The 25,886-nt window shown below is 55.1% G+C and overlaps 1 protein-coding gene across 1 annotated transcript in view; it reads right to left on the reverse strand.

The window, feature by feature from the left end:
• Positions 1-2,672: 2,672 nt before the first annotated feature.
• CFAP65 (cilia and flagella associated protein 65) overlaps positions 2,673-25,886 on the reverse strand; it is a 39,315-nt gene continuing 16,101 nt past the window's right edge. The window contains 22 exon segments of the mRNA XM_055574463.1: positions 2,673-2,868; positions 2,982-3,119; positions 3,800-4,294; positions 4,824-4,949; positions 5,423-5,625; positions 5,862-5,906; positions 7,495-7,602; positions 7,781-7,894; positions 8,337-8,480; positions 9,632-9,790; positions 9,895-10,086; positions 12,217-12,327; positions 12,475-12,541; positions 12,832-13,008; positions 17,292-17,420; positions 17,731-17,944; positions 19,339-19,467; positions 19,916-20,066; positions 20,301-20,459; positions 21,369-21,593; positions 22,178-22,423; positions 24,070-24,207. Of these exon segments, the coding sequence (XP_055430438.1) occupies positions 2,736-2,868; positions 2,982-3,119; positions 3,800-4,294; positions 4,824-4,949; positions 5,423-5,625; positions 5,862-5,906; positions 7,495-7,602; positions 7,781-7,894; positions 8,337-8,480; positions 9,632-9,790; positions 9,895-10,086; positions 12,217-12,327; positions 12,475-12,541; positions 12,832-13,008; positions 17,292-17,420; positions 17,731-17,944; positions 19,339-19,467; positions 19,916-20,066; positions 20,301-20,459; positions 21,369-21,593; positions 22,178-22,423; positions 24,070-24,207 (3,603 nt within the window). The 3' untranslated portion in view covers positions 2,673-2,735.

Consider the following 25,886-nt stretch of genomic DNA (forward strand, 5'->3'; position numbering starts at 1 on the left):
GTGCACACCCAGCCCGGGACCCATGCATGGGCCTCCCCCCACCCTCTTGCCCCAGGGTTGCTGCACGTAGACCCAGCCTGCAGTCCGCCCTCTCCCCAGCCCTGCCTGGGATCTGTCAGCACCATCTCGTCCCCTCCCCCTCCCTTTCTCTGTGCCAAGACTCAGCAGAGCCTGTGGCACCTGCGGGTAGTTGGGTGAGGGGTGGCAGTGAAGTGGAGGGGAGGTAGAGGGGGAAAGCCAGCACCCCCAGGAACCTCTAAATTGGAGTGGGAAGAGACCAGCGACTCCTGACCCTCATTCCCATCCCCCTCGGGGCTTCCTCGGCCTAGATGTGTGGGGGTGCAGTCCCTCCTCACGATGTCTCCTCACCTTTAGGAGAAATTGGGGAGCTCCTTACTGCTGTCCAAGGAACCTTCCTTCCACCTCTGACCTACAACTAGCCCCTCTCTCTAGGGTTGACTTAGCATTGACATCAGTTCTGGAAGAATGGAACGGGAGACACCAGGAATCAAGGACAGGGACTCAACTGACCCCAGGCCTGAGTTCTAGGTTCTCCAAGCAGGGGGCGGGGGTCTAGTGCAATCTTCGCCTTTCTCCCTCCTGTCAGATCTTAACACTCTGAGTCACTGAAAAGGGGGCAGCCTGTCCTAGGTTTGGGTTGTAGCTAATGACCCACGAACTCCCACTTAATCTGAGGGCCACTTAGACCCACCCCACACTCAGCTGACTGAAACAAGAGACCTTGTGATTATCAAGTCTGGGAGAGGCGGTCAGCTTCAGGGCCTGGGACCCCCAGCAGGCAAGGGCTACCAGACCCTGTGTTTGTCCTTCTCAAGCAATCTGTTTGGAGGTGGGGAGACTGCAAGATGGGCCAAGGAGATGGCAGGGAGTGAACCCTCAGAATGTCAGCACCAAAGAGATGAGGAGGAACTGAACTTGGTCCAGTGTAACCCTACCTCCCCCAACCCAGATTTTCCACACCTCATAGCTGTTGCTCCAACTCCTCGCGAGCCTCCAACTGCCCAGGTCAAGGGGCTCAAAATCATTGCTGAAAGCCCAGAAACCAGAACACAGGGACTGGTGGGCTCCACACTAGAGGCCAGACTAACCCCCCTCTCCTTGTGCAAGTGGGAAAATCCGAGGAGAAGCCGGGAAATGACTTGCCCAAGACCACAGAAGTCACTGGGACAGAGCCAGACTAGAAACCCGGGTTTCCACCTCCCGGAAGAACGCCTAAGCTGGCCCCCAGACCCCCTACGCCACCCGGTGGAGTTGGCTCTGCTGGCCCGCATTATCCGGAATCGAAGCGGGCAGCCCTTGAGCAGCGGGCCGGACAGGGCAGGGCGGGAGGGGCCGGATGGGAGCCGGATGTCCCTGGGGAGCGGCGCACAGCCTCTCCGACCCGTATGGCGGCGGCGGCGACAGGTGCCTGCGTGGCGATCGGCCCGGGCCCCCGGGCGGGTGCTGAGAGGCCGCCCCTGCCTCACGCGAGCCGAACGAACAAAACGCTCAGGTCCGGTTTGTGCGAGGGGCTCGTCGCGGGGCGGGAGCGGCGGGTCCGGGGCCTGGCTGTGGCCCTCTGCGGTCTCCTGGTCCTGGTCTTCGGCAAGCGCCGTGCTGTCCCGCGCCCGAGAGCCGCCCTCACCTGCGCGCATCTGCGGCTGACACGTCGGCGGCCGCGGCGGCCACTGCAGGTGCGCACCTGGTCCGCCCCTCCCTTCCTGGCCACCCTCCACCCGGCCGGGCCCTGCTTGGCTTGGTCCCCAGCGCACACCGCGGAGCTTGTGCGGGAGCCCCGGCTCAGCGCGCTTTATACGGCCTACTCAGTCCCCGCCCCTAGAGACACACACGCGCGCGCACGCACACACACACACACACACACACTCACACCTGTCCTGGCGCCCGTTTGCTCGGGGCAAATATTGACTCAGAGGAGGCGGAGCGCCCCCTCACCCCTCTCCCCGCCCTCGCCCAGGCTTCGGGGCCGGAGCTCCTCCGAGGCCTTGGCGGTGGGGGTGGAGGGGGGTGTCGGGGACCTGGGCGCCTCTGGAACAACACCAGATGTCACTTTTCCACCCACCTGCCTCGGGGAGGGGGTGGGGAGGAGCCGAGGACAGAGGCTACCAGGCGGAGGTTAGGGGGAGCGGGAGGTTGGGTGTCCTAGGGAAACTGGGGCATCCCCTGGCCTGGGGGATTCGGATTCATATTTAATAGGGTCTGTGGACCGCGGCCCAGCGATGCGCTCCGTCCCCCTCCCAGCGTAAAATTCTTGACCTTCCTCGACGTGCCTCGATTTCCCTTCCTCTCAACTTCCGCAGAGCCCCGGGAGCCCGGCAGATGCTGAGTAAAAGCTAGCAGTGGAAGGGCCGAACCTCGGAGTAGGTGCGGCGGAGAAAGGGAAGAGATGGCCCCTTTTGCTCTGCGGCCACCTGCTGTGCAGACCAGGCCACCCGGCTCTACTAGGGCAAAAGCCGGCCAGAAACCATCCGGAGCGCCCTCCACTGGCCAAACCGCAGAACTCTCGCCCAGCTGCCTAGTGGAGAGGAGAGACTCAATCTCCCAGCTCCAACGAGTCAGTGCGGTCCACCTTGGCCGCTTCCACCGCCTGTGCCTCTCAGACTGCGCGCGAGTTCTTGTCGTTTACGAGGAAATAAAGTGAAGGCAGATGTGTGTGTGTGGGGGGGGGGGAGCTAGATGCTTTACTGGGGGGTGATGGAGAAAAGGCAGGGAGGAATCTACAGATGCAAGTCGGAGGAGGTGGGCGCTTGCGTCTGCAAACAGTCGGTGGGGGGCGGTTCAAACAAGCCGGGCATCTCCGCTTGCTGCGGCCCCGGGGCCGCTGCCGGCAGCGACTCGGGACTCAGAATCCTGGAATACAGAAAGCCCCAGGTAGGGGAAGTGGAGGAGAAGCTTCCCGGCGCCCCTGCCCTCCCGTGCTACCCCTCGCGCCCTCCGGCGGCCGCTGGCCCCGGCGCCCCCACCTGGGAACGCTGAACGGCGGCAGGGCGATAATGCGTGGTCGCGAGGTGAGCACCACCTCCCCGCGGCTCGCCTCCACCAGGATGTTCTGGATCATGTTCTCCAGCAGCGCCTCCTGCAGGATAGCGAAAGCCGGGAGCCTGCGCGGCGGGAGGCGGGAGGCGGGAGCGCCGGGGTCAGCGCCGTCACCGACTTGCGCTGGGCTTCTCCACTGGCCTCCTCTGTGCTGTACCGTTTGCCCCGAGCTTTAGGTGGATTCTCACTTAAGTCCCCGCCCTCCCAACACTACGAAACGTTCCAATTTTACAGACGTTCAAACCATAACTCAAAGAGACCAAGGTGCTAAATGTCATGCTGTTGGTACCGGAGAGGGATTCGAACTCGGACAATCCGGGTTCCCATCCCAGGACCAGGGTTGGGGAAAGGTACTGAGCGATGAGACTGCACAGAAGGAGCTCCTAGGGATCCCACCGTGGACACAAAGCCACAGAGCAGCCCCGGGAAACGGCAGTGCAAGAAGAGGTGGTACTTTGCTCCTGGCTCTAGAAAATCACTTAAGTGGCTTTGACGACTATAATCACCCTGCTGGAAGTGGTGTGATGGTAAATGTTAATAGTCTGCTCTTGGAGAAGAAAAATAAAAGCTCAGATCGCCATTCTGTACATAGCGCCCCCTGAGGCCTTAAGCTTCCCGCAGCGCTGTCAATGAACCCGGAGTTGGAAAGAGAAGCCGACACAGGTAGCAGCCCACACCACTGCCTCCTAGGACCCTTCTGCACTCAGCCCCCTCTCCAAACCCTCACCTGGGCCTGGCTGCTCACCGGCTGATGGCCTCCTTCTCATCCTGCTCTTGCCTCTCCTTCAGTAAGGCCTTCATCTGCTGCTGCCACTGCCATTTCAGGGACTCCTGGGATGTGGGCTGCAGCGTGGGCTTCACCTCTGTCCAGGGCAACTTCTCCCCCTTGTCTTCCCCCTCCTGCTCTCGCAGCTCTTCCTCACCCATCTCCTCCTCCTCTTCCGTCTCCTCCTCCTCCTCTTCCTCCTCCTCCAGCTCCTCCTCTTCTTCCTCTTCCTTCTCCTCCTCTTCTTCCTGCTCCTTACTCCCCAGCCTCCGTTTGTCCTCCTCCTCCTCCTCCTTCTCTTTGCTGAACTCTGAGCTCTTGGAGGACTGAGACAGGGCTGGCACCATGTGCAGACTGCTGTTGTGGGCCACGAACCTGGCCGACTGCTCATTCCAGAACTGGCCGAAGTAAGGCATTTGTTCCACCAGGTTTTGTCCCACAGCCTCATGGAAGAGCTTGTCTTCCAGCAGGCCCCTGGGGGGGGCAGAGGAGGAGGAGGAGGAGGTCCTCACTGAGAGGTCTTGCAGCCCCCTGCGGGGGACTCTGGTTTCAGGGTTCCCCGAGGGGTGGTTCTTGACTACTGTGGCCACAAACAGGTGCTGGAGGGGGGCTGATCAGTTGCTTTTCCTGCCGTTCCTTCTTTAGAAAAAGGCACCTCTGGTCCCCCTCCCCCTCAGATTCTTAAAGGTGATCATTATATGATAGTGGAAGAGCCAGGAGATCAGAGGTACCCAGATGAGGGTGGGAGCCCTGGAAAACAGTGGCCCAGCTCCAGACCCCATCTACCAGCCGCAACAAGGCAGAACTTGGGACCCAGCCCTGAGGATCCCTCCAGCCAGGTCACCCTCCAGAAGGGCCTGGAGCAACCCGTGGAAGGATCTTGTGAAGAAGTTCTATCTTTGGGGAAAGGAAGGGCTGCGACTTGCGGGGCTTTGGGTGGACCCAGAGTTGACCGAACTCACGAGGGAGACAGAGGAGTGAGGGTTTTGGGAAGGGTGCTCACCTGATGATGGCGGAGAGGCAGTCAATCAGAAGCTGCTTCTCCTGCTTGGAGACAGAGGCCCACTTGTCAGGGGATTCTTCCTCACCAGCCTCCGACGCCACCTTGGGGCACCTCTTTGGCAGCTCCCTGGGGGGCAGGCCATAGCATTCTGAGTGGCCTGGGCAAGCCCCCATACTGGGGTCAGGGGCAGGAGCAGTGATGGTGGCTGCCCGGTCATGAGGACATAGGTGAGCTTGCAGCAGCCTCTAGTCTTAATCCAAACATAGTGCTGCTGCATTTTGGGAATCAAGTCCAACTCTCAGAGTCAGCACAGGACTTGGAGACGCTCCAAGGTGGAAAGAGAAGGGAGGAGGGGAGGCAGAGAGGCCTAGGTGGGTTCCCCAGGGGGGCTCTGGCTTTCTGCCCCTCCTCATAAGGGCCTGACGGTAGTGGGGGCATCTCGGGGCCAGCAGGGCCCCAGTAGTCCCGCTGATGGCTGCACATGCTCCAAGCCCTCAGCAAGGGTTAGGTCTGGGTAGCCCCTCTTCTGGAGTGTGTGGGGGAGGGGCGGTGCAGAGAGCAGAGAAAGGAGACCCCTCCCTCCCTCCCTGAGAGTTCACCAGTGCAAGAAGTGGCGGGGAAAGTCAGAGAAGTAGTTGGCCAGGAAGTAGTCGGTGGCATGGGCACGGGCAGTGAGGCCTAGGCAGAGCATGCCTGGCGACGGCGGCTGGGGGCATGGCCAGAATGTCTCCTCCTTTGCCATTTTGAGGTTCCAGCTGGTCGGCCGGTTGAGATCCTGCTGGTTCTTGATGGGAGGCAGAGTCTTTGGAAAAGTGGAGGCACGGACGACAGGGGCTGGGGACTGCACTCCCATCACTGATGGGTGCTTAGTCCTCCAACCAGGCTTTTGGCGACACCTCTGGCATTTCATCCCCACCCATCAGTACTTTCATCCCTCCCTTCCAGGAGGCTGGACTGGGGGTTGGAGGTATCTCTGGGGAGCAAGCAAGGATCCTTTCAAGGCATCCCAAGGAGATGGGCCTGGGCTTATGTCCTCACCTTGTACTTTCTCGCAGGCTCACAAGCTGTACAATACGCCCTTTTCTGTGGAAGCAAAGAGACCCTTGCTTAGGATGCAAGAGGCCTAGAGGGATTCCCCTCATCCTGCCCTTCCTGCCGACCCACAGAGGGCCTGAGGTCAGCGCCACCACCTGCTGCCCTCTTGGTCCTGCACAACTCCCAGCCACACCCTCTTCCAGAGCATTCCAAGGAAGTGCTGCCTACAGACAAGGAAAATCTGGCTACCTAGCTAAAGGGAAGGAAAGGAGATGCCACCAAACAGTGCAGGCTGCTCCAACACCACTTGTCCCTGGTGCCCAGGAACGCTGTCGTTTAGTGGGATGAGGAAACAGCCTCCCATATTAAGCCTTAATTCTCCTATGGGAGAAATCCCTTCTCCCAAAGCCCTCAAAACATGATTTGCCTTCAGAGCTGGGCCAGAGCCTCAGAGGGGAGCAGTGCCTCCCTAGGGGTTCAGTGTGGAGGACACAGGGGTGATCAAGGTGCAAGAGTGCCACCATAGGGAGGAGGAAGCAAGGTGGACATGTTGACTCATTTATTACCAGCCCCCCTGCATAAATACTAATATTAGCCCATATTGAGTGGAGGCTTTCTGGGTACCAGGCACTGTTGTAGGTAATCTATAAGCATCAACTCATTTAATCCTCCCACCAATGCCACAAAGTGGATCATTTATGTTTTAAAAGTTTTAAAACTTTTCTTTTTAACCTTTTTTGTTTGTTTGTTTTTGGCCACCCTGAACAGCTTGTGGGATCTCACTTCCCCAACCAGAGACTGAGCCTGGGCCATGGCAGTGAAAGCCCAGAATCCTAACCATGAGTCCACCAGGGAATTCCCTTTCTAAAACTTCTTAATATGGAAAATTTCAAAGGTATACACAAGTGGACTTTCCTGGCGGTCCAGTGGCTAAGACTTCATGCTCTCAATGTAGAGGGCCCAGGTTCAATACCTGGTCAGGGAACTAGACCCCAAATGCCACTACTAAATATCCCATGTGCCACAATGGAGATCAAAGATCTCATGTGCTAGCACTAAGACCAGGTGCAGCCCAATAAATAAATAAAAATACATATTATTAAAAAGTATACAGAAGTGCTGAGAATGCTACAAAGAGTTCTCCATTACCGCCAACCCAGCTTCAACAATTAGCAGTTTATGGCAATCTTCTCATCTAGACTATCTTGAAGCCAATCTCAGATGTCATATGACTCCCATTATATAGTTGAGGGAACTAAAGATGTTAAATAACTTGGCTAAGATCCGTCGAAGCTGGAAAACTAAGCCAGACACTTGTTTCCAGAGCCTCCACCTGAAAACACTATGCCACCTTCCCTTCCACCAGAAGGTGAGCTCTGCCTGTTTCCCCCAGATCCCCAGTGGCCACCCAGTAGCCACTCATTAAATACAGGCAACATGAGGCAGGGAGTGGTCAGCCAGCTTTCTGTATCCACAGTTTCTTGGGAGGGGCTATGCTTAGTCTAATAAAAGAAATCTCATCTCTTATGTCAGGCTGGTCAGCTTTTAGGACCACCTCGGATCACCACCTCTGTCCCCTATGGCAAGGCTAATCAGAAGGCTCTGTGGCGTTCAGAGCCCGCCCTGCCCTCCTCACCTTCACTTTCCTATCTGTGATGGTGAACTCCACTTCCTGCCGCAGCTTCTCGTCTTTCCACTCCTGCAGTTCCTTACGATACTGCCTCAGGGGTTCCTGCTGGTACACCTGTGGCTCAGGAAAAGGAGAGAGAAGGCAAGGTCTGGAGGGCCTTGGCTTGGGCCTGTGCTGAGTTTGGCCCTTGGAAGAGGGGCCTTGGGGGGAATCTGGGGATCTCACAAACCACTGCACCCCCTCAAGACGGGAGCTGTGTGCCATCCCAGCTTCTCTCTGAGGGTGGTCCTACCTTGCATACCAGGTCCATGCTATAGAAGCTGGCATGCACTGAGGCCTTCAGGGTCACCATGAATGGGACTGTCTCCTCGGGAGCCACCTTTCCTTTCATAGGACTCACGGACACCTGTTTATATTTGGGGAAGGAGTCTCTCTGGAGCTTCACAGGGATGGGACGGGACAAGATGGGATAGCACAGGATGGGATGGGGTGGGATGAAGTGGGATGGGATGGGGTGGAGTGGGGTGTGAGGGGATGGAGTGGGGATGGAATGGAGTAGGATGGAGTGGAATGAGATGGAGTGGGATGGGATGGGATGGAGTGGAATGGGATGGAGTAGAGTGGGATGGGATGGGATGGAGTGGGGTTGAATGGGATGGAGTAGAAAGGACTGTGGATGGGATGGAGTAGAATGAGATGGGATGGGATGGAGTGAGATGGAGTGGAATGGGGTGGGATGGGATGGAGTAGTGTGGGATGGGATGGAGTGGGATGGGATGGGGTGGAATGGGATAAATCTAGAGGCCCTCTGAAGGTTCTGGTTCCCTGCAAACACAGGGAACTCTCACCTCCCCAAAGTCTAGAGGCTTCAGCTGCCAGGCAAAGACAATTGTCTCATTCTTGGAGATGTTGTTAAGGAACAGCAGGCGGCTGCACTTGCTCTGCACAGGAATGTTTCCCAGGGAGATATGTGACTGGGACAGGAAGACATTCTGTTGGTGGAGACAACGCAACAGCAACTTTGGGAGGTGAAGAAATACTAAGCCTAGCCACCAGTACCAGTCACAGTGCTTTCAACAGGCCAGGTACCATTGCCGGCAACTGACAGGCATTTAATTCTCAGGGGCCCAAGGATACAGGCACCACTATTGTCCCCACTTTACAGATGTTCAGAGAGTATAAATAATTTCCAAAGATCTCTAGGATAAACCCAGACAGTATCACTCTAAAGCCTATGGTTTTGACCATTAAAAACAGGCTTGAAAGGACTCAGAAATCAGAATTTGCTTAGAAAAAGCAGAAGCAAGGCCAATATAATTTGAGTCTCTGAAGGGTAGTTGTGGACTACTAGGTGGTCAGCTGTTGGCATCTTCACCGGGCACAGAGCAGAAGTTGTGTGGTAGGGGTGTCTGGAAAGAGCAAGGCCATGGAAGGGGCATTTTCTTGGTCTAGACCCTGAGTGCCTCCAGAGCTGAGACTCTGTCTGGCACTTTTCGGTATCCCCAAAACTGTGTCCTCCATGGTACTCACCCTTCAGTAAGAGTCCAAATAGGGGGGAAGGGGAAGAGTAGACAGGCAGATGTATTGGTGGATAGTGACTGGACGAGTGCATGGATGGCTGGATGGATGGATAGGTGGATACGGGGATGAGTAAATGGGCATGTGGGTCAGTGGGGAAACACATGGATGGTGGAGGGATGAATGTGGCAGGCCTCAAAACAGTGAGAAGTGTGTGAACTAAAGGTAGTGTTACTGACCCTAGGTATCTTTCAGCAAAATCCATCTAGTTCCAAGGGAGAGGCTGTTCTGTATGAAGATAATATCTCAGCCCTAGAACAGGCTTCTTTCTACCCCTCCCAGTGCCCCCCAAATGCCCCGAGGTGAGGGTGGATGGGGGCCTCACAGCAGGTGGAGCGCCTTGAGCAGGAACACCTGTGGGCACTAGGTGGCAGGGTGAGCCTCTCATGGAGCTGGTGCCGCAACCTAAATATGGAGGAGGGTCGGTTCCAGACTTCACCTCCGTATCCCTTTCCTTTTTCAACTCTGTGTCATTTCCTTCTCAGCTTCCTCGTCCACTGCACCAGCCCCCCGGGCCCTCAGGCTCCCCCTAGGCCTCAGGCCTTCCCAGCTCCCTTTGCCTTACCTGTCCAGGTACCATCAGCCTTGAGTGGATGGCATTGTTGTCCCACAAGGAGAGGTTGTGGAATGGGGCCGCGTCCCCCAGGATGTGGGGGTCATAGCCCACTCCCTGGAAGCGGATGACGGCTGAGTTCCATCCCAGGATGTGTATGGGCACATCTACCTGGGAGGTTAGGAAGGTGGGTGCAGGCCCTGGTTAGAGCAAGGCCTGCTGGGAGGGAGCCACCTCCAAACCCCCACCCTGTGTGAGCTGGGGCTTCTGCTCACCGTGTAGGTCTTAGCCTCAATAGGCGAGAAGATCCAGAAGACCTGGGCAGTTGTGCCTGGCTGGATCTCCCCTTTGGGGTTGAGGCAGCAGAAGATGGGGTGATCAAAATTTTTTTCCTGAACCTGTGACAGGATGTTGGTCTGGATCTCATATGTTACGGGCACCGAGCCACCATTATACAACTCATAAATCTGCAAGGGAAGGAATTGAGGAATCTTCACACCTGCTCAAGGCCACCACGCAGGGAGCCTGGGATTGTGTGTTCACTGTGGGAGGGTGGGTTGATCTCCATGATGTCACCCTTATAGTCCCAGAGTTCCCCTAAAAAACTTCTGATTTCCCTTCTGGCTGGATCACCCAAGAAGTATACAACTGTATTTTCAGCCTGTAACATTTTAGTATAATATGTAATCTTTATATTATTTGCTCTTAACATACCTAAGTGTGCTGGTGCTAAGTCACTTCAGTTGTGTCCAACTCTGTGCGACCCCATAGACAGCAGGCCACCAGGCTCCCCTGTCCCTGGGATTCTCCAGGCAAGAACACTGGAGTGGGTTGCCATTTCCTTCTCCAACGCATGAAAGTGAAAACTGAAAGTGAAGTCGCTCAGTTGCGTCCGACCCTCAGCGTAAGGGGACACTAATGCCTGTGTCCATACTGCTGGAATTTAGGGAAACGTCCATGCACTCACCAACCGGACCCTTCATGGTTTTCTAGGCTCTCATTCTAATTACCTGGGAGGCTGCCACTTTCCACCTCTGCCATTAGAGGCAGTTGTGCTTAAAGGCAGAAAAGGGAACAGAAGGAAGGTATGAGGTCCCCCAAGACTAACCCTGAAGTTGGGGAGTCACAGAACATCCTGCCTGAAACCAGAGGTCTTCTGGTCCAAGACTCCATGTTAGAGATGAGAGAAAGAAGACAGTGAGAATAAAGAGTTTATCTGGATTTAGGTTCAGCCCCCTCATCTTTCTCAGCACCCACTCCTGAATGTGCTTTTTTTCCCTGTATGGACTGCTGTCTGAGATTCAGACCTGGTATCCAACTTCTATTTGATGACTCCTTGTTGTTTCATAGGCATCTTACATTTGGCCAAGACCAAACTCTTTACAACCTATTCCTCCCCCTAGTGTATCTCACTTCAGCAAATGACACCTACATATTCCCAGGAGTTCAAAGTAGGAATCCAATACATTTTCCTCCATCCCCTTCTCTTACTTTCCAGATCTAATCCTCAGCCAGTCCCAGTGATTCTGTCTTCAAAATGTAGATTAAATCTGTTCATTCACTCTGTTTCTGCTGCCTTCTTACAGGTTCCGGCCACCATCTGTTATCATCTTATGAATGAAAGGAGATGCTTGACTGCAGTTGTGGCTTGGCTGGAGGTACACGTTGGTCTTCTCCTTTGTCCATTTTCCACTGTGTTCAGTGTCACAGGGGAGTGGTCTGGTCTCTCTGGAAAGCTCTCCAGGAAGCATATGAGCCTTTGCTTTTCTTTTCAAGGGTCTGGGCTTCTGGGTGAGGCTTCTGGGAAGCCAGTGGGTAGAGGGGTTGTATAAGGAAGTGAGCAGAGCCTGGGACCATGAGAACCTCTCTCAGGTCTAGGAAGCCCTTTTAATTTGCTCCAGGCTGAGTGGCTGGAGGCCCCTGCCCGGAAACACAAGGGATTCTAAATGATTAGAAATTTCAGAGCTGTGAAATGTTTGGAAACATTCTATATCTCCCTCTGGGAGATTTCCAGTGTACATTTTCAGAATGAAGGACCCTGGTTCCCTCCAATTAATAAAGACAATTCTGTAGCTTCATGAGGATTCACTTTCTAGCATTTCAGCCTCCAGAGAGATGCCCTTTTTGGAGCAGTGATTTTCAAGATGTGACCGTCAATAAGCAGGTGTACTGAAACCAGTTTATCAGGTCATGTCCAGCATTTAAAAAGTAGAACAGAATAAAAAAGAAAACATCAGAGCACTCAGCATGTAGTGGTGTACGTACTGATTTGTGATACTTTTGTTTCAGTTAGATGTGTATGTATGAACTGGGTTTTCCAAAATATACTATGGTTCATGGTCAAGTTTGAAAAGCCCTGTGTTAGAGGAAGGAACCCCCTGCTTTTGCACAGGAGTGGGGCCTGGCAAAGGGCTTAGCACCAGTCCCTAGAAGCTGAAGCCTCTCGCCTTGGGTCTCTCCCAGTTGCCCAATCTTGAGGTTCAACCCCACCTCTTTGAGTGAGGACAGGGGCCTTGTCATCCTGTCATGGGCTGATGCAGACACACAGAGAACAACACTTAAGCATCCTGGTGACCAGGACAACGTAGACCACTGACCTGCCTTGGGGGCAATGTGTCGCCAATGGGGACAGGGATGAACTGATGGCTGGTGGAGGTGAAGTGCACATACTTCTGCTCCAGCTTCACCGTCACACCTATGAAATTGAGCTGGAAATAGAAAGCCCATGAGTAGCATCCTTCCCTGGGAGGAACTGAAGTACCCAGTGGAGAGATGTGGACCCCAGTTCCCTGGGGAACGGCACTCCCTGTGCCGCTCTCTAGGCTTTCCAGGACAGGACAAGGGCAGGACCTCACCAGGATCTCCCGGCCATGGGACACCTTGAAGAGCACTGGGAGGCGATCAGTGCCGATGAACAGATGGCTGGAAGGGAGGAGATAGTCCAGGATGACTTATTGAACCTTGGTGTGGGTGGAAGAATGAAGGGTCATGGCACGCTTGTGGCTTTGGGCTGGCTATGTGGAAATCCCTGAGCTGGGATGAGGCAAGAGGAAAATTAAACCTCCCCTGCAGGTGGGAAGGCAACACCTTCTCAGGGTGGTGGCCACTCAGGGTACCCTGGAGTCACACAGTGTAAGGCCAGGCTCCTCCAGGAGTTGGGGGAATGGAGGTCTTCAGGACTGGAAGGGCGGGGTGAGCGGTGGGGGCAGCACCTGTATTTGAGCTCCACCATCTGCTCTTGCCCGGGACTCAGGCTCCCAGCCTTGGGGCTGATGGAGAAGATGCAATTGTCCTGTGCGCGCATCTGGTGCAGCTCGGTGCAGTCAAACTCTGCCTTCTCTGCCCAGAGCTCCAGGTCGATCTGCTGGTCACTCGGGAAGAGGAAGGCCCTGGGGGAGGGGTGCAAAACAGAAGGGGTGGAGGAGCCTCTCGGTCAGACCAGAGGCAGGAGCTCTGAGCTCCAGCTGGGATGCGTGGAGGCCTCCTCTATTCCCTCCCCCTCTTCTCCCCCATTAGGCAAGCTGTCCCATGCAAGGCTGAGCAAACACTGAGGTTGTGGATTCTCATTTAAAAATGGCCCCCAAACCTAGGAACAGAAGCAGTGACTAAATGGAGACTGGAAATTGGGGCTCCCATTGTGGGTACCAGGGGTCAAGGGGCTGCTTGTATATGTGGCCACTTTGAGCTTGGCAGTGACCCTGGAGGGGTCTGTGTGACAAAGCTCTTAGGGAGGGCCATTTGAGGCACCTAGGAATCTCAGCAGCACCAACTAGGGGGCCCCAAGAAGACTGGCACTTTTGAGTCCAAAGCAAGGCTGGACATAGAATCAGTGCCTCTGTGATGCCAGGTGCACCAGTAAAGCAGATATTGCATTCTAAAAGGTGCCCAAATAAGTGACAAAGGGGTTCCAAGATCACAATCTGAAAAGAAGGCTCCATCCACTCTCAGAGGGATGAACTGGCCTCAAACTGGGCAGAGTATATGAACAGGGAATAGCCAGAAGTGGGGGGAAATGGGCATCACACCTGAAAAGACTCAAGAAGAGTCTCAGGAAAATGCAAATCAAAATTCCCTCAAATCAATCTTAAGTATTTTCACATCTGAATCGTGAAAAATGGTTACATTCAATGCTGGTAAATTTAGGAAGGACAGACATCCTCGAATACAGGGAGAGAAGGAATTGCTCCCACCTTTTGTTGCAGGAATTTTGATAGCATCTTTTAGAATAGAAAGTGCATAGAGTAGAAAATGCCCTTTGAGAAATTCTATTTGGGGGAATTAACTTGCAGGGGTAAAAATGTAAGCACGCACGCGCGCACACACACACACACACACAAGGATGTTTATTACAACTTTGTTAGTGATGGCAAAAACAACATTCAAAAGCACTGGGAACAACTAGTGTCATCTGAAAGGAGTGGTTTAAAAACGTAAAGGCTTCCTTGACAGTCCAGTGGTTAAGACTCCACACCTCCAGTCCAAGGGACACAGGTTCAATCCTGGGTCGAGGAGCTAAGAGCCCACATGCCATGTGGCATGCTCAAACAATTAAAAAATTAACAAACCAAAATAGACATAAGGTCCATTCATATTACAGGATATTATGCAACTATTAAAATGAATGAGTTACATCTCTAAATACTGATCTTTATTGATCTAAAAATGAATGTTACTGACATAAGGCTGAGTGACAATGTTATTGTTATAATGCTGAACATAGAGTAATACATGTAACATCATGCCATTATCGTAATAAAAAATGAAAGAGCAACTGTGTCCACGTGTCCCTGCCTTGTACCAGTGCTGAGAGTGGAAGCACATGCCAAGCCCACCAGGGCCGACTGGAGAGGGAGCTGGCGGGGTGGGGGTCGGGGTTCTTACTTTTCTTCCATCACCCTTGTGTCGTTGGACGTGTTACCAGACTTGTTACGTGCTTCTGTCGTTTTATCTGCAGGATGTTGATCTGCAGTAAAGCTGGCGACCTTGCTACTTCAGGTTTGCTCAGAGTTTCCCTCTCGGCTCTCACCCCAACTCCGGCCAAATAATCCCTGCCCGTCCTCTGGTGTGGGCCCCCAACTTGGGACTGTGGAAACCTGCCAGCCTGTCCCCCTGCCTCGAACCGCTAATCCTCCTCAGAAGGAGAAGAATTACATGCCCACCAGAGGACTCCAAGGCCCTGCCCACGTCCTTAGCGTTACAGCCACGCTGTGCTTTTTTCTTTTACCCATGTCTGCACCAGGCCCCCATCTAGAAGGCTCTCTGAAGGCTCTCTGCCTCTGCTCCCTGGCCTACAGGTCTAGCGTTCTCCAGGAAGTGCTTCTGAGGTGCGCAAACCCTCCCACCACTTCTAAATCCGAGGGAAGTAGCTCTTGACGCTGCACAAGGGTCTTTCGCAGCATGTCACTCACCATGCACCACAAGGCCGGTCTGCCCACCGGGAGGGCAGGGCCTAGGCTCGTCAGCTTTCCTATTCTGAGCTCCGGGCCTGAGGCCTGCACCAAGGAAGCCCCAGTCCACGTTTGGCCAATGGCTTAATGAATGAATGAGGGAACAGACGACGTTAATTTGTGCCCCTGACACCTGTGACAGATCACCCTTGAAACGCACGGCTCAACATCTCCCCGGGCCAAGCGCAAAGGCAGCAGAGGAGGCTTGGTGGGGGCATGGCAGCAGCATGGCTCCCAGCTCCCCACCAATGCTCCCCCCAAACCCACTTGGGGTTCTCTGTCCTGCCTGCTGCTGCCTCCAGGCCAAGCCCACACTCCCCGTTTTTTACTGATCTTGGCAGGAATAAAACCTTCAGTCTGTTCCTTATGAGTTTAGCAGAGACTCGGCTAGAACTTTCAAAAATAGCCCTCTAAGAAACTGAAAGGAAACACAACAACGCAAAAAGCCGAGGAGAGTCAAGTGTTCTTAGGAAGGTTCCCTGCGTTTGGAATCTAGGAAGAAGCACGGACTGCCTTCCTGAACTTCAGACGATCCCCTGATGGACGGGCCTGGCTCAGTGGGCACTCTGCCTGGCTTTCCTCCTGCCCGATTTCCAGCCACCTGGACCCTCTCCACTGAGAGTGAGAGCTGGCGTGCTCCTGCACAAACAGTCCACCAAAATACACTGCTCCACACCAGGACACCAGCCAAGGCCGCTTCTCCTGCCCCTACTCCTGAGCCCTGCAGGGCCTTGGCTCCTGGCCACTCAAACAGCTCAGTGGATGGCTGACGCAGTGCTCCAGGCAGGCCCCGGGCCTTCCCCACCAGGCTGTAGCCTGCCAAGCTTCCCAGTCACTCAGGGCCAGGAGCCCTTAGTTACTCACAGTCTCGGCCCTTCTCAGACAAAAGCTGCTTAATGAACCAGCTCCCCCTCCTCCACCACAGGGAGGGACAGGACAACCCAGAGAGTAAGGGGAGGCCGCTGCACCGGGGACAGTACAGCCTCCCCCGCTAGTCTCACCCACATGCACCCCAAGGCTCTTGAGATCACAGAGGCATATGTCCACTCTCATCCACCCACTGCCACGCCCAGGCTGGGCCCCTGGCTCTCTTCCCACCCCTCCCAAGCCTGACCCGGATGGGGACACTTCTTTCTCACCTCCGTCTAGCCAAGCAAAGTTGGAAGTCATCAAAAGGAAGTTTACTGGGAAATGAAGGCGCGTGGCAGAGGCAGGAGGAAAGAAAGAAATGGTGCTGGCACGGAGACAGGATGCTAACTGGGCACCAGTTTGGGGCCCCCGTGGGAGTTAAGCCAAGCACAGGAGGGGCCCAGCATGGCAGACTCCGGTCTCCAGGCCTGGGCCCCATGTGACCGGGAAGCGCAGCTGTTCTGTGTCCAGCCCCGACTCTTCCTGCAGCCCCACGTGGCTTTGCTCAGCTCAGCCATCTCCCTGACACTGACGCGGTGGCAGCAGAGCCTGCCAGAGACCCTCAACTCGCCCCATGCAGGCCCGGCCCCCACTGGCCTGGGGCTCTGTCAGGGCTGCCCGAGCATTTATCTAGCTCAGAGATCAGGGTACCCTGTAGCTTCTTGCTGACTAACCTGTGTAGGTGGGAGCTCTGGACCTGGACAGATCTGGGTGGGAACTGGCTCTGCCTCTAACGGCTGAGAGCTCTTGGCTGAGTCCTTAGCCTCCCATCTGTGAGACAGTCAGTGGAGGAGGATTTTTTCACAGGCTTGGTGTGAGACTCGGAGAAGAGGGTCCGAGTGGCCAGCTGTGGCGCATGCGTGGTGGCTACTTCTCACTCGCTAAACTATGATGATGCCCCTGCCAGTCTCAGCAGTAAAGAATCTGCCTGCCAATGCAGGAGATGGGGGTACCGTCCCTGGGTGGGGAAGATCGCCTGGAGAAGGAAATGGCAACTCACTCTAGTATGCTTGTCTGGGAAATCCCATGGACAGAGGAACCTGGCAGGCTACAGGCCATGGGACTGCAAAGAAATCGGACACGACTTAGTGACTAAACAACTGCCAGTCTCCATCAGGGTGAGTCTACCACTTCTGAGCCTATGGACACGACTCAGCCAGATCTGATGTCCTGTTGGGCGACCCTAGTCCCACCCTGGCGTCTACATCCAATCGATGCGCGGGGTCGGGGGCTCACTTCATGGACATCAGGCAGCCAGGGCTACAACCAACAAGAGAACACCTCCAGCCCCTGTCCCCCAGCACCCCACTCCGTACCAGTCCAGGGGCACCATGCCACTGTTCTTCAGGGCCAGGAGCACCACGGAGGGTGGGGCATCTATCGGTGCTGCCCCAAAATTGAAATTGAGCTTCAGAGCGGTGAAGACAGGGGGGATCTGGCTGGTGCTGTGTGGAGCAGAAAAACGGTCTGGGACAGGGTTGAGGACAGGCTGGAGTCCAGGGGTGGCTGGCTTGGCACCCATCTCCCCACGGTGGGGAACTGGAGAACCTGGGATTCAGGCACAGGGGTGGGTCAGCATTTGAGACCTCAAGTCAATCTCAGCCTTCTCCAGGCCCCACCAAGGATGGGCAGACATTGGTGGGGGGCAGATAGGGAGCCCCTTCTTGGACAGGGCCTGGTGCTGGGGGCATGAATGGAACATTGCTCCAAGAACATTCCCAGACAGGCTCTGCCTCTCCCTCAGGCCCACCTCACCTGTGCCGGGTGGGCACCTTGTAGGTGAGTTCCCAGGGTGTGGGGTCACGCTCCAAGTAGCTGTTGAGCAGGTCCAGGGAGAAGAGGTGCCACAGTTGCTTCCGGGTGATGCCCTCGGCGCTGCCCATGGAGCAGATATCCAGGATGGAGAGGAGGGGGTACACGGCCGTCAGGGACACGTGACACAGTTCCTGCTTCTCCCCAGCCTTGTTATCTGTGGGGGTATGGGAGAGAGGGGTGGGCTCACCTCCCAGCTCCCCTGGCGAGGGGAGTGCACACTGTGGGTGCAGGGGTCCTGGGGAACCTGCCCCAGGACCCTAGTCAGGAGCAGACTCCAGGGACGCTTCCAGCAACAGCAAACCTTATCTGATACTTTCTACATGAACCAAGCACTGTCCTAAGCGCTTGGCAAACACCACTGCATTTAATGTGTGTTTTTATTCATTTTCAAACTTACTAATGGCTTTATTGAGATATAATCTATATACCATAAAATTAACCATTTAAAAACATTTTTAGGGGGCACTTTCCTGGCAGTCCAGTGGTTAAGGCTCTGTGCTTCAACTTCAGGGGGCATCGGTTCGATTCCTGGTCAGGGAAATAGGAACTTACATGCCATGCAGTGCAGCCAAAAAATTAAAAAGAATTTTTTGGTTGCCTCATGTGGCATGTGGGGTCTTAGTTCCCCAACCAGGGATCGAACCGGGTGCCCCCTGCAGTGGAAGTGCAAAGCTTTAACCACTGGACCACCAGGGAAGTCCCCCAAATTAACCCTTTCAACACACACAATTCAGCGATTTTTTTTTTTGTATATTCACAGAGTTGCACAATCATCATCACTGATTTTAGAACATTTTCAGTCCTCCCAAAACAAACCCAGTACTAAGTAGCTGTCACTCTCCATTCACCCCTCTCCCCACCCCTGGCAACCACTCATCTACTTTCTGTCTCTAGATTTTCCTATTTTGGGTATTTCACATAAATGGAATCATACAATGTGTGGCTTTTGGTGACCGCCTTCTTTCACTCGGCATAATGTTTTCGAGGTTTGCCCCTGTGGTAACATGCGTCTGTGCTTTATTATTTTTCGCCAGTGCACCATTATTATCCCCATTTTACTGATGTGGAAACTGAGGCATAGGGAAGTTAAACAACTTTGCTGAGGTTACATCCTGCTGGGGCCAGGATCCAATTCCAGGGACCCCACACTCTCAGCCACTCACTCTCCTGTGCTCCCCTGACTGTACTGTCCTGGACTCCCACCAAGTGGCCCCGGGGCAGGCTGCTAACAACCTCGTTTTATGAGGGAGGAAGCTGAGACCCAAGGCAGCTGAGGAGTTACCTGAGATCCCTCAATAGGTAAACTCAGTGCCCAACTCTTCACACTGAGTCCCCCACAGCTCAGGCACGCACATGTGGACACCCACATAGACAGATGTGGTTGGTATGAAGCATGTACACTAGACACCCAAAAGCACATCCTAGCACGTTCTCATCCATCCTGCCAGCTCTGTCTGGACCCTTGGCATCCTCCCACCCCAAGTCCTGCACACACAGCCCTCCGCCTTTCCTCCCTGGCCCTGACATCCCTGCAGATGGCCCAGGTACCTCTGTGGGAGACGAGAGCATAACTGATGGTCCAGGAGTACTGGGACCGGTGTTTGGGACAGGCAGTCAGGCAGATGGCATCCTGGGACCGGGGCGGCATGCTCCCCTCTGTGCGGTCCAGCTGCAGAGCTGCTCAGGGGTGGCCGTCAGGGGCGGCCGGGTGGGGTCAGGAGCAGAGGAGGCCCCCAGTGCAGCCTAGAGAGGCCCGGCCTTTCCTCTCACCCAGTCCCAGACACTCTCCTCTGGGCCAGCAGAGCTCTGGTTAGAAAGCAGGCTTTGAGCCAGGAAATGGGGAGCAGAGAGCTTCCTCCAGACCAAGACAGTGGGGACCAGTCTTGGGGTCACTGGCACCTGCTAAGCACTTTGCTCCACCCAGCTGCCCTGGGAGGTAGGCACCACCAGTAGCCCCATTTTACAGATGAGAGAACTGAGGCTCAGAGAGGACAATCACCCTCCAACCCCACACATCTAGCAAGTGGAAGCACCCAGTTTCAAGCCCTGTCCCCAAACAATGGTCCGGTTAACCCGTGCCCCTCACTCCTGCCCCGGGGGCCCAGTCCTGCCCAGGCCTGAGTACCGAGGGGACCATTCTCGACAGCCATGGGGTTACTCTGTTCCAGGAAGAGGCGGTAGTGGAGGGTGCAGTTGCCATCGTTCAGGAGCACCAGCATCCTGGTCTGCTTGCCATTCACCAGCATGTTCCCAAAGTCCAGTTCCTTTTCCTGTGCCTGAGGGCCAGAGTCAGCCAGCCCAGGGTGGGGGATCCCCCAGGCCCACGGCCCCATATGTTGCCCCCCACTCCAGCCTCAGAGGGTCCCCAAAGAGCGGATCCAGCAAGGAGAGCCAGGGGGCCAGAAGACTGCCATCCCCTGGGGTCAGGTACTCCGGGGCCTTCCCTCCCATCTGGGCCCTGCCCCTCCTCCCTTTCTCTTCCCCGCACCCACCAGGGTCCTCCCACTCACGGACAGGCTGCTGGTGATGCCCATGCCCACCAGCCGGAGCATGTAGTGGGTAGTGGCGGAGGGCTTGGTGTTTGGGGGCAGGCCGGCTTCCCAGACCCACATCCCGACTCGGAACAGGTACTTGGTCTCCTCCAGGGGGCTGAAGGTCCAGGTCAGCGTCTGGGGTCACAGACATTATCCCTACGTGGGGGTCTCTGGGAACCCCCGCCCAGCTCTTGGATGTCTGAGGTCTCACTGCATAACATCAAGCTATAGAAAAACTTTCCGAGTGTTTCCCTGAGCCAGGCACTTACACGCACTGTGTACTCTGTCATTTCCCTCGGGCCTTCAACCACTTATCCCCAGAGGTAAGTGGTATTATTTTAGTGTCTCATTGTCTGATGAGAAACTGGAGATGCAGAGAAGCCGGGTAACTCCCCCAAGGTCACACAGCTGACGAGGGCACTTGGGGGGAGCTGGGGATGTGAACTCTTGAGGCTGGACTCCAGAGTCTGTGTGGTCACTCGCCTTACAGAGTACTATCCCTGGGCTCTAACAGACGTCATGCGTTGGTGGTTCTCGGCTCAAGCTTGGCCTCCTAGACTAGAAGACCCTAAACCAGGGCTGGGGCTCTGCTAGTTTGGGTCTCACCTATGCCCCGCTCCAAGGACCTACGACTTTGACCTCCAGAAGCTCCCTTCCTCACTCCTTAATGATAGCCACCCATTAGCCCCAAATCCAGCTGCTCCGCACCACCTCCCAGCTTTGGGGGATTGAGGACGAAGGATGGACTTGCCCCTGGGCACTGACATCAGAAACCGGGGTTTAAGTCCCAGCTCTGCACCTCTTAATTCACAGTCTTAGTAAATGGTTTTCCCCCAACCCAAGTCTCAATTCTTCTTTGTAAAATGGGGGTAAAGATGATGGTAACAGTCATAGCTACGCATAAAGCTGGAAGAAATGACTGTGGCTTAGATGGAGGGGTGAGCCTGGCCCCAGAGAGATGTGAGTAAGAGATGCTGCGAAGGTGAGGATGATGGGTATCCTTCCCTCCAGTCTTGGGGTCACTGGTCTTGGCAGGGCACTCACAAGGCTCTCATTGGGCTGGATAATCCCTCTGGCGGGCTGGACAGCCAGCATCTTTTGGTGCTGCTGGGAGACCCTCCACTCAAATTCCAGTGGCAGACGGGAGGGGTTTCGGAAGGTGAAGAGGCTGGTGGAGGAGCAACCCACCCAGGTGGGCTTGAAAAAGACGCTTTTACAGGTGTCCAGCTTCAGCTGCAGCGGCTCCTCGCGGCTCTGCATGGTCACCTCCTGGGGCCAGTGAAGGGAGGATAATGCCCTGACATCACCCTGCAGCCCTGGCTCCCCCAAAGATCACAGGTGGGCAGCTTTGCTCCCTAGGAGAGAGCAGCAAAAGGTGCCCCACCCTGGGCCCTGGGTACAGGCAAGGTTCTGTCAAAGGCAGAGTACGTATGTAGTGACTGAACAGGAGATGGTTCTTGAAAAGACGTCAGGGACCGAAAAAGGATGTACAGACCATTTCATTGGCCAGAAGTGAGTCTAAAAACCTCAGACCCTTTCCCTGGCCTGGCCCCAAACACCCTTCTACCATCTGTAGTCATGAGTCTTGGGCTGCCCTCACTCCTTCCTTGGGGACCTTTGCACACCTTTTTGTTGCTCCGGATCCTATAAGTGGACAGGCAGGGTCCTGGGGAGAGCTGTTCCCAGACATGGCCTAGGGATCCTCTCCCTGCCGTGCCACTGCCTGGACGGGGAACAGCCCCTGAGCTATTTTAGGGGAGCTTTAAAGGCCAGTCCCAGTATGCGGCTTTGAAAAGGGAAGCCCCAGACTCTGGCCCCCTCCCAAGGATCCAGTCCCCACGCCCACCACCTACCTTGAGATACTGGGGACAGGAATTGAACTGCAGGTAAAAAATGTGCTGCTTCCAGGAGCTGCCCTTAGGGTAGGTATAGGTGAGGAGGACCTTGTGGGCCCCAGGGCCCAGGAGGCCCGAGCAGGGCCGCAGGGAGATGTCCAAGCTGCTTTTGGGGCCCAGGCTGTAGGTGAGCAGCATGGAGCCTTTGTTGACGAGGAGCAGGCTGCGGTAGGAGGGTTCGCTGGGGGGCACTGCAGGAAAGAGCTGGGGTGCGAGAGGAGGGGCTCTGGCTCAGATCTGCACGCCCTCCCCAGCCCCACCCCACACGCACACTCCAGGTGGTCTGTGTGGGCATGGGTGAAGCCGTCTCCCAGGAGGCCCAAGATGCCCTTGCACAACCCGGTCAGTACCCTGGGGGCAGGGAATGGAGGGACACAGCTTGGGCCCCCCAGAATGCTTCTGATCTCCAGAGACCTCCAGGCAAGATGGAGCGGCCACAGGGACTGGCTCCAGGAAATTGAGGACCCCGGGCCCCACCACCGCAAGTTTCTTTCATCTGTTGTTCAGTTGCTCAGCTGTGTCCGACTCTTTGGGACCCCATAGACTGTAGCCCTCCAGGCTCCTCTGTCCAGGGGATTTCCCAGGCAAGAATACTGGAGTGGGTTGCCATTTCCTCCTCCAGGGTATCTTCCTAACCCAGGGATCGAACCCATATCTCCTGCATCTCCTGCATTGGCAGGCGGATTCTTTACCGCCTGAGCCACCAGGGCTCTGAAAGTGCCCACAATCTTTTGGAGATCCCCGTTTCATAGAAGCAGGTGCAGAAGCTCTGGGGTAAGCAGCCCCTTCTAGATTATTCTCAGGCAGGCAGCCTTGGTAGTGGGGAGAGGGGAGCCCCACTCTGGGAAAGGGAAAGCCCCAGCAGTCCCAAACATCCCTCAGGCATCTAGGGTGTGGCCAGCAGGAGGCAAAGAGCTGGGTTGGCTACCAAATGGATAGCCGAAATCGCTGGCCCGGGGGGCCCCCTCCAGCTGGGACAAAGAGCACAGGTGCTTGAGGTGGGGGCGAGGGGTACGTGGGCAACATGGGTCCAGAATTCTGCTGGATTTCAGTAAAGGCCACAGACTGTAAGGAACCAGCCAAGGGAAAGGGGCGGGGGCTGGGGGTGGTCAATGAGGAGACCCCAGGGAAGTCAGGAGGGCTGTGGGAAGGGGTGCCCTTGAGCAGCAGTGTAACAGTTAGGGGGCAAGATCACCCCCAAACACACAGCGCAAAAATAATGTCTTTCCAGCAAGCATGAGACAGAAGGGTGCAGCAGCTGGATGAAAAGACTGATGATGGCAACAGAAGCTGGGAAGAGGCATCGAAGGGGAAACCAGAACTGCCACTTGGCCATCTGGCTCCAGAGTCTGTGTTTCTCAACCTTATGTCATCCCGGGGCTCAGGTCAGACAGGGCCTCCAAGGGCCCTGCTGGAGAGACCTGGGAATGATGACTCCCTCAGGACAGGGTTAAGCTGAAGGGCCAGGCTTGAGACACTTGCTGGCTGGCTGATCCCTGAGGGCAGGGGCTCGTGGCCTGGGAGGTCCTATTCCCAGCAGGCACTCAGTTAACATGCACACAGAGGAGCTGGAGACTTTAAGGCTGAGCCTGAGAGGGCCGGGGAACTACTTCAGATGGAGCAGGCCAGAGCCAGTGGTCCAAGCCCCAGACTCTTTGCGGTGCCACTGCAGCGGTCCAGGAGATAGTCCTTCAGGATGGGTGCAGAGCCCCAGGGGCAGATGGTGGGGAGGTTGGGACGGCCAGGGAGAGCACTGGAAGTGCTTCTGAGGCCACCAGAGATGGGAGAGGGATCTGACAGCAGAGCCAAGCCCTCTGTCCCACCTCCCCTGCGGCTGGGGCCATGCTCACCTTGGGGGCGTGCAGGGTGTACTGAGGGATGTGGTGCTCCAAGCCAGGGCAATAGCTGTGGCCTTGCGCCCTGAGTGTCAAGCACCAGGACGGGCACACAGTGCAGTCCTCTTCGATGTTGTTGTAGCTTTGCAGGACCTGTGGGACAACCATACCCATGACCGCAGTGTCTGACCTGGTGGGGCACCCCAGCCTGCCCCCTGTACTGCAGGAACCCTACATGGGGCCCAGGGGGACGGGGCCCCCTGGGAAGACAGTGGGGGAACCGCAGCCATAACAGCCCTTCCTGCTGTGCGCCAGGCCCCGCACTGAACACGCAGCACCAAGCAGTCAGCAAACACGCTCTCTAATCCTCCCAGCAGGACGAGGGTGGGGCTGGGAAGTGAAAGCAGCATTCATCCTGCAGGAATGTGCCCACAGAGCACTGGCCAATAGAAACAGAATGCAAGCCGCAAGTGCGAGCCGCAAACATCATTTTAAATGTTCTAGTAGCCACATCGACAAGGCAAAACACGTAAAATTTATTTCAACAGTATATTTTATTTAACTGAGTAGATCCAAAATTGTATTGTTTCAACATTATATATGTATGTGTGTGTGTATATATATATATATATATATATACACACATGTTGCAGCTGCTGCTAAGTCACTTCAGTCGTGTCCGACTCTGTGCGACCACAGACACGGCAGCCCACCAGGCTCCCCTGTCTCTGGGATTCTCTAGGCAAGAACACTGGAGTGGGTTGCCATGTCCTTCTCCAATGCATGAAAGTGAAAAGTGAAAGTGAAGTCCCTCAGTCGTGTCCGACTCTTAGCGACCCCATGGACTGTAGCCCACCAGGCTCCTCCGTCCATGGGATTTTCCAGGCAAGAGAACTGGAGTGGGGTGCCATTGCCTTCTCCAATATACACACATACATACACAAATCCCATGGACAAAGGAGCATGGTGGGCTACAGTCCTGGGGTCTCAAAGAGTCCAACACGACTGAATGACTAAGCATGCATATATATGTGTGTGCATGCTTAGTCACTCAGTCGTGTTGGACTCTTTGAGACCCCAGGACTGTAGCCCACCATGCTCCTTTGTCCATGGGATTTTTCAGGCAAGAATACTAGAGTGGGTTGCCATTTCCTCCTTCAGGGCAATCTTTCTGACTCAGGGACTGAACCCACCTCTCTACATCTCCTACACTGGCAGGCAGGTTCTTTACCACTAGCACCGCTTTGGAAGCCCATATATATCTGTGTGTGTATGTATTCTTGTTCAGTTGCCCAGTCATCTGACTTTTTTCAACCCCCTAGACTGTAGCACTCTAGGTCTTCCTGTCCCTCACCATCTCCCGAAGTTTGCCCAAGTTCATTGCATTGGTGATGCCATCATATACATATATATATACATACATATACATATATATGTATATGATGCATATAGACGATGGCATTGGGCTTCCCAGGTGGCTCAGTGTGTAAAGAATCCACCTGCAATGCAGGAGAAGCAGGCAGATGTGAGTTCAATCCCCGGGTTGGGAAGATCCCCTGGAGAAGAGCATGGCAACCCACCAGGATTCTCGCCTGGAGAATCCATGGAGAGAGGAGCCTGGTGGAATACAGTCCATGGGGTCAGAAAGAGTCAGACACGACTGAAGTGACTGAGCACGCATGCACACACATGATGGCATCACCATATATGGTGCATATATACATGAGGCAGGAGGCATTTTGCATACTTTTTGTGCTAAGTCCTAGAAATCAGTGTGTCTCTTCCCTTTACAGCGTGTCTGTTTGGACTAGACACAGTTCAAGTGCTCAGTG

Source organism: Bubalus kerabau, chromosome 3 (genome assembly GCF_029407905.1).
Source record: "Bubalus kerabau isolate K-KA32 ecotype Philippines breed swamp buffalo chromosome 3, PCC_UOA_SB_1v2, whole genome shotgun sequence".
Lineage (NCBI taxonomy): Eukaryota > Metazoa > Chordata > Mammalia > Artiodactyla > Bovidae > Bubalus > Bubalus kerabau.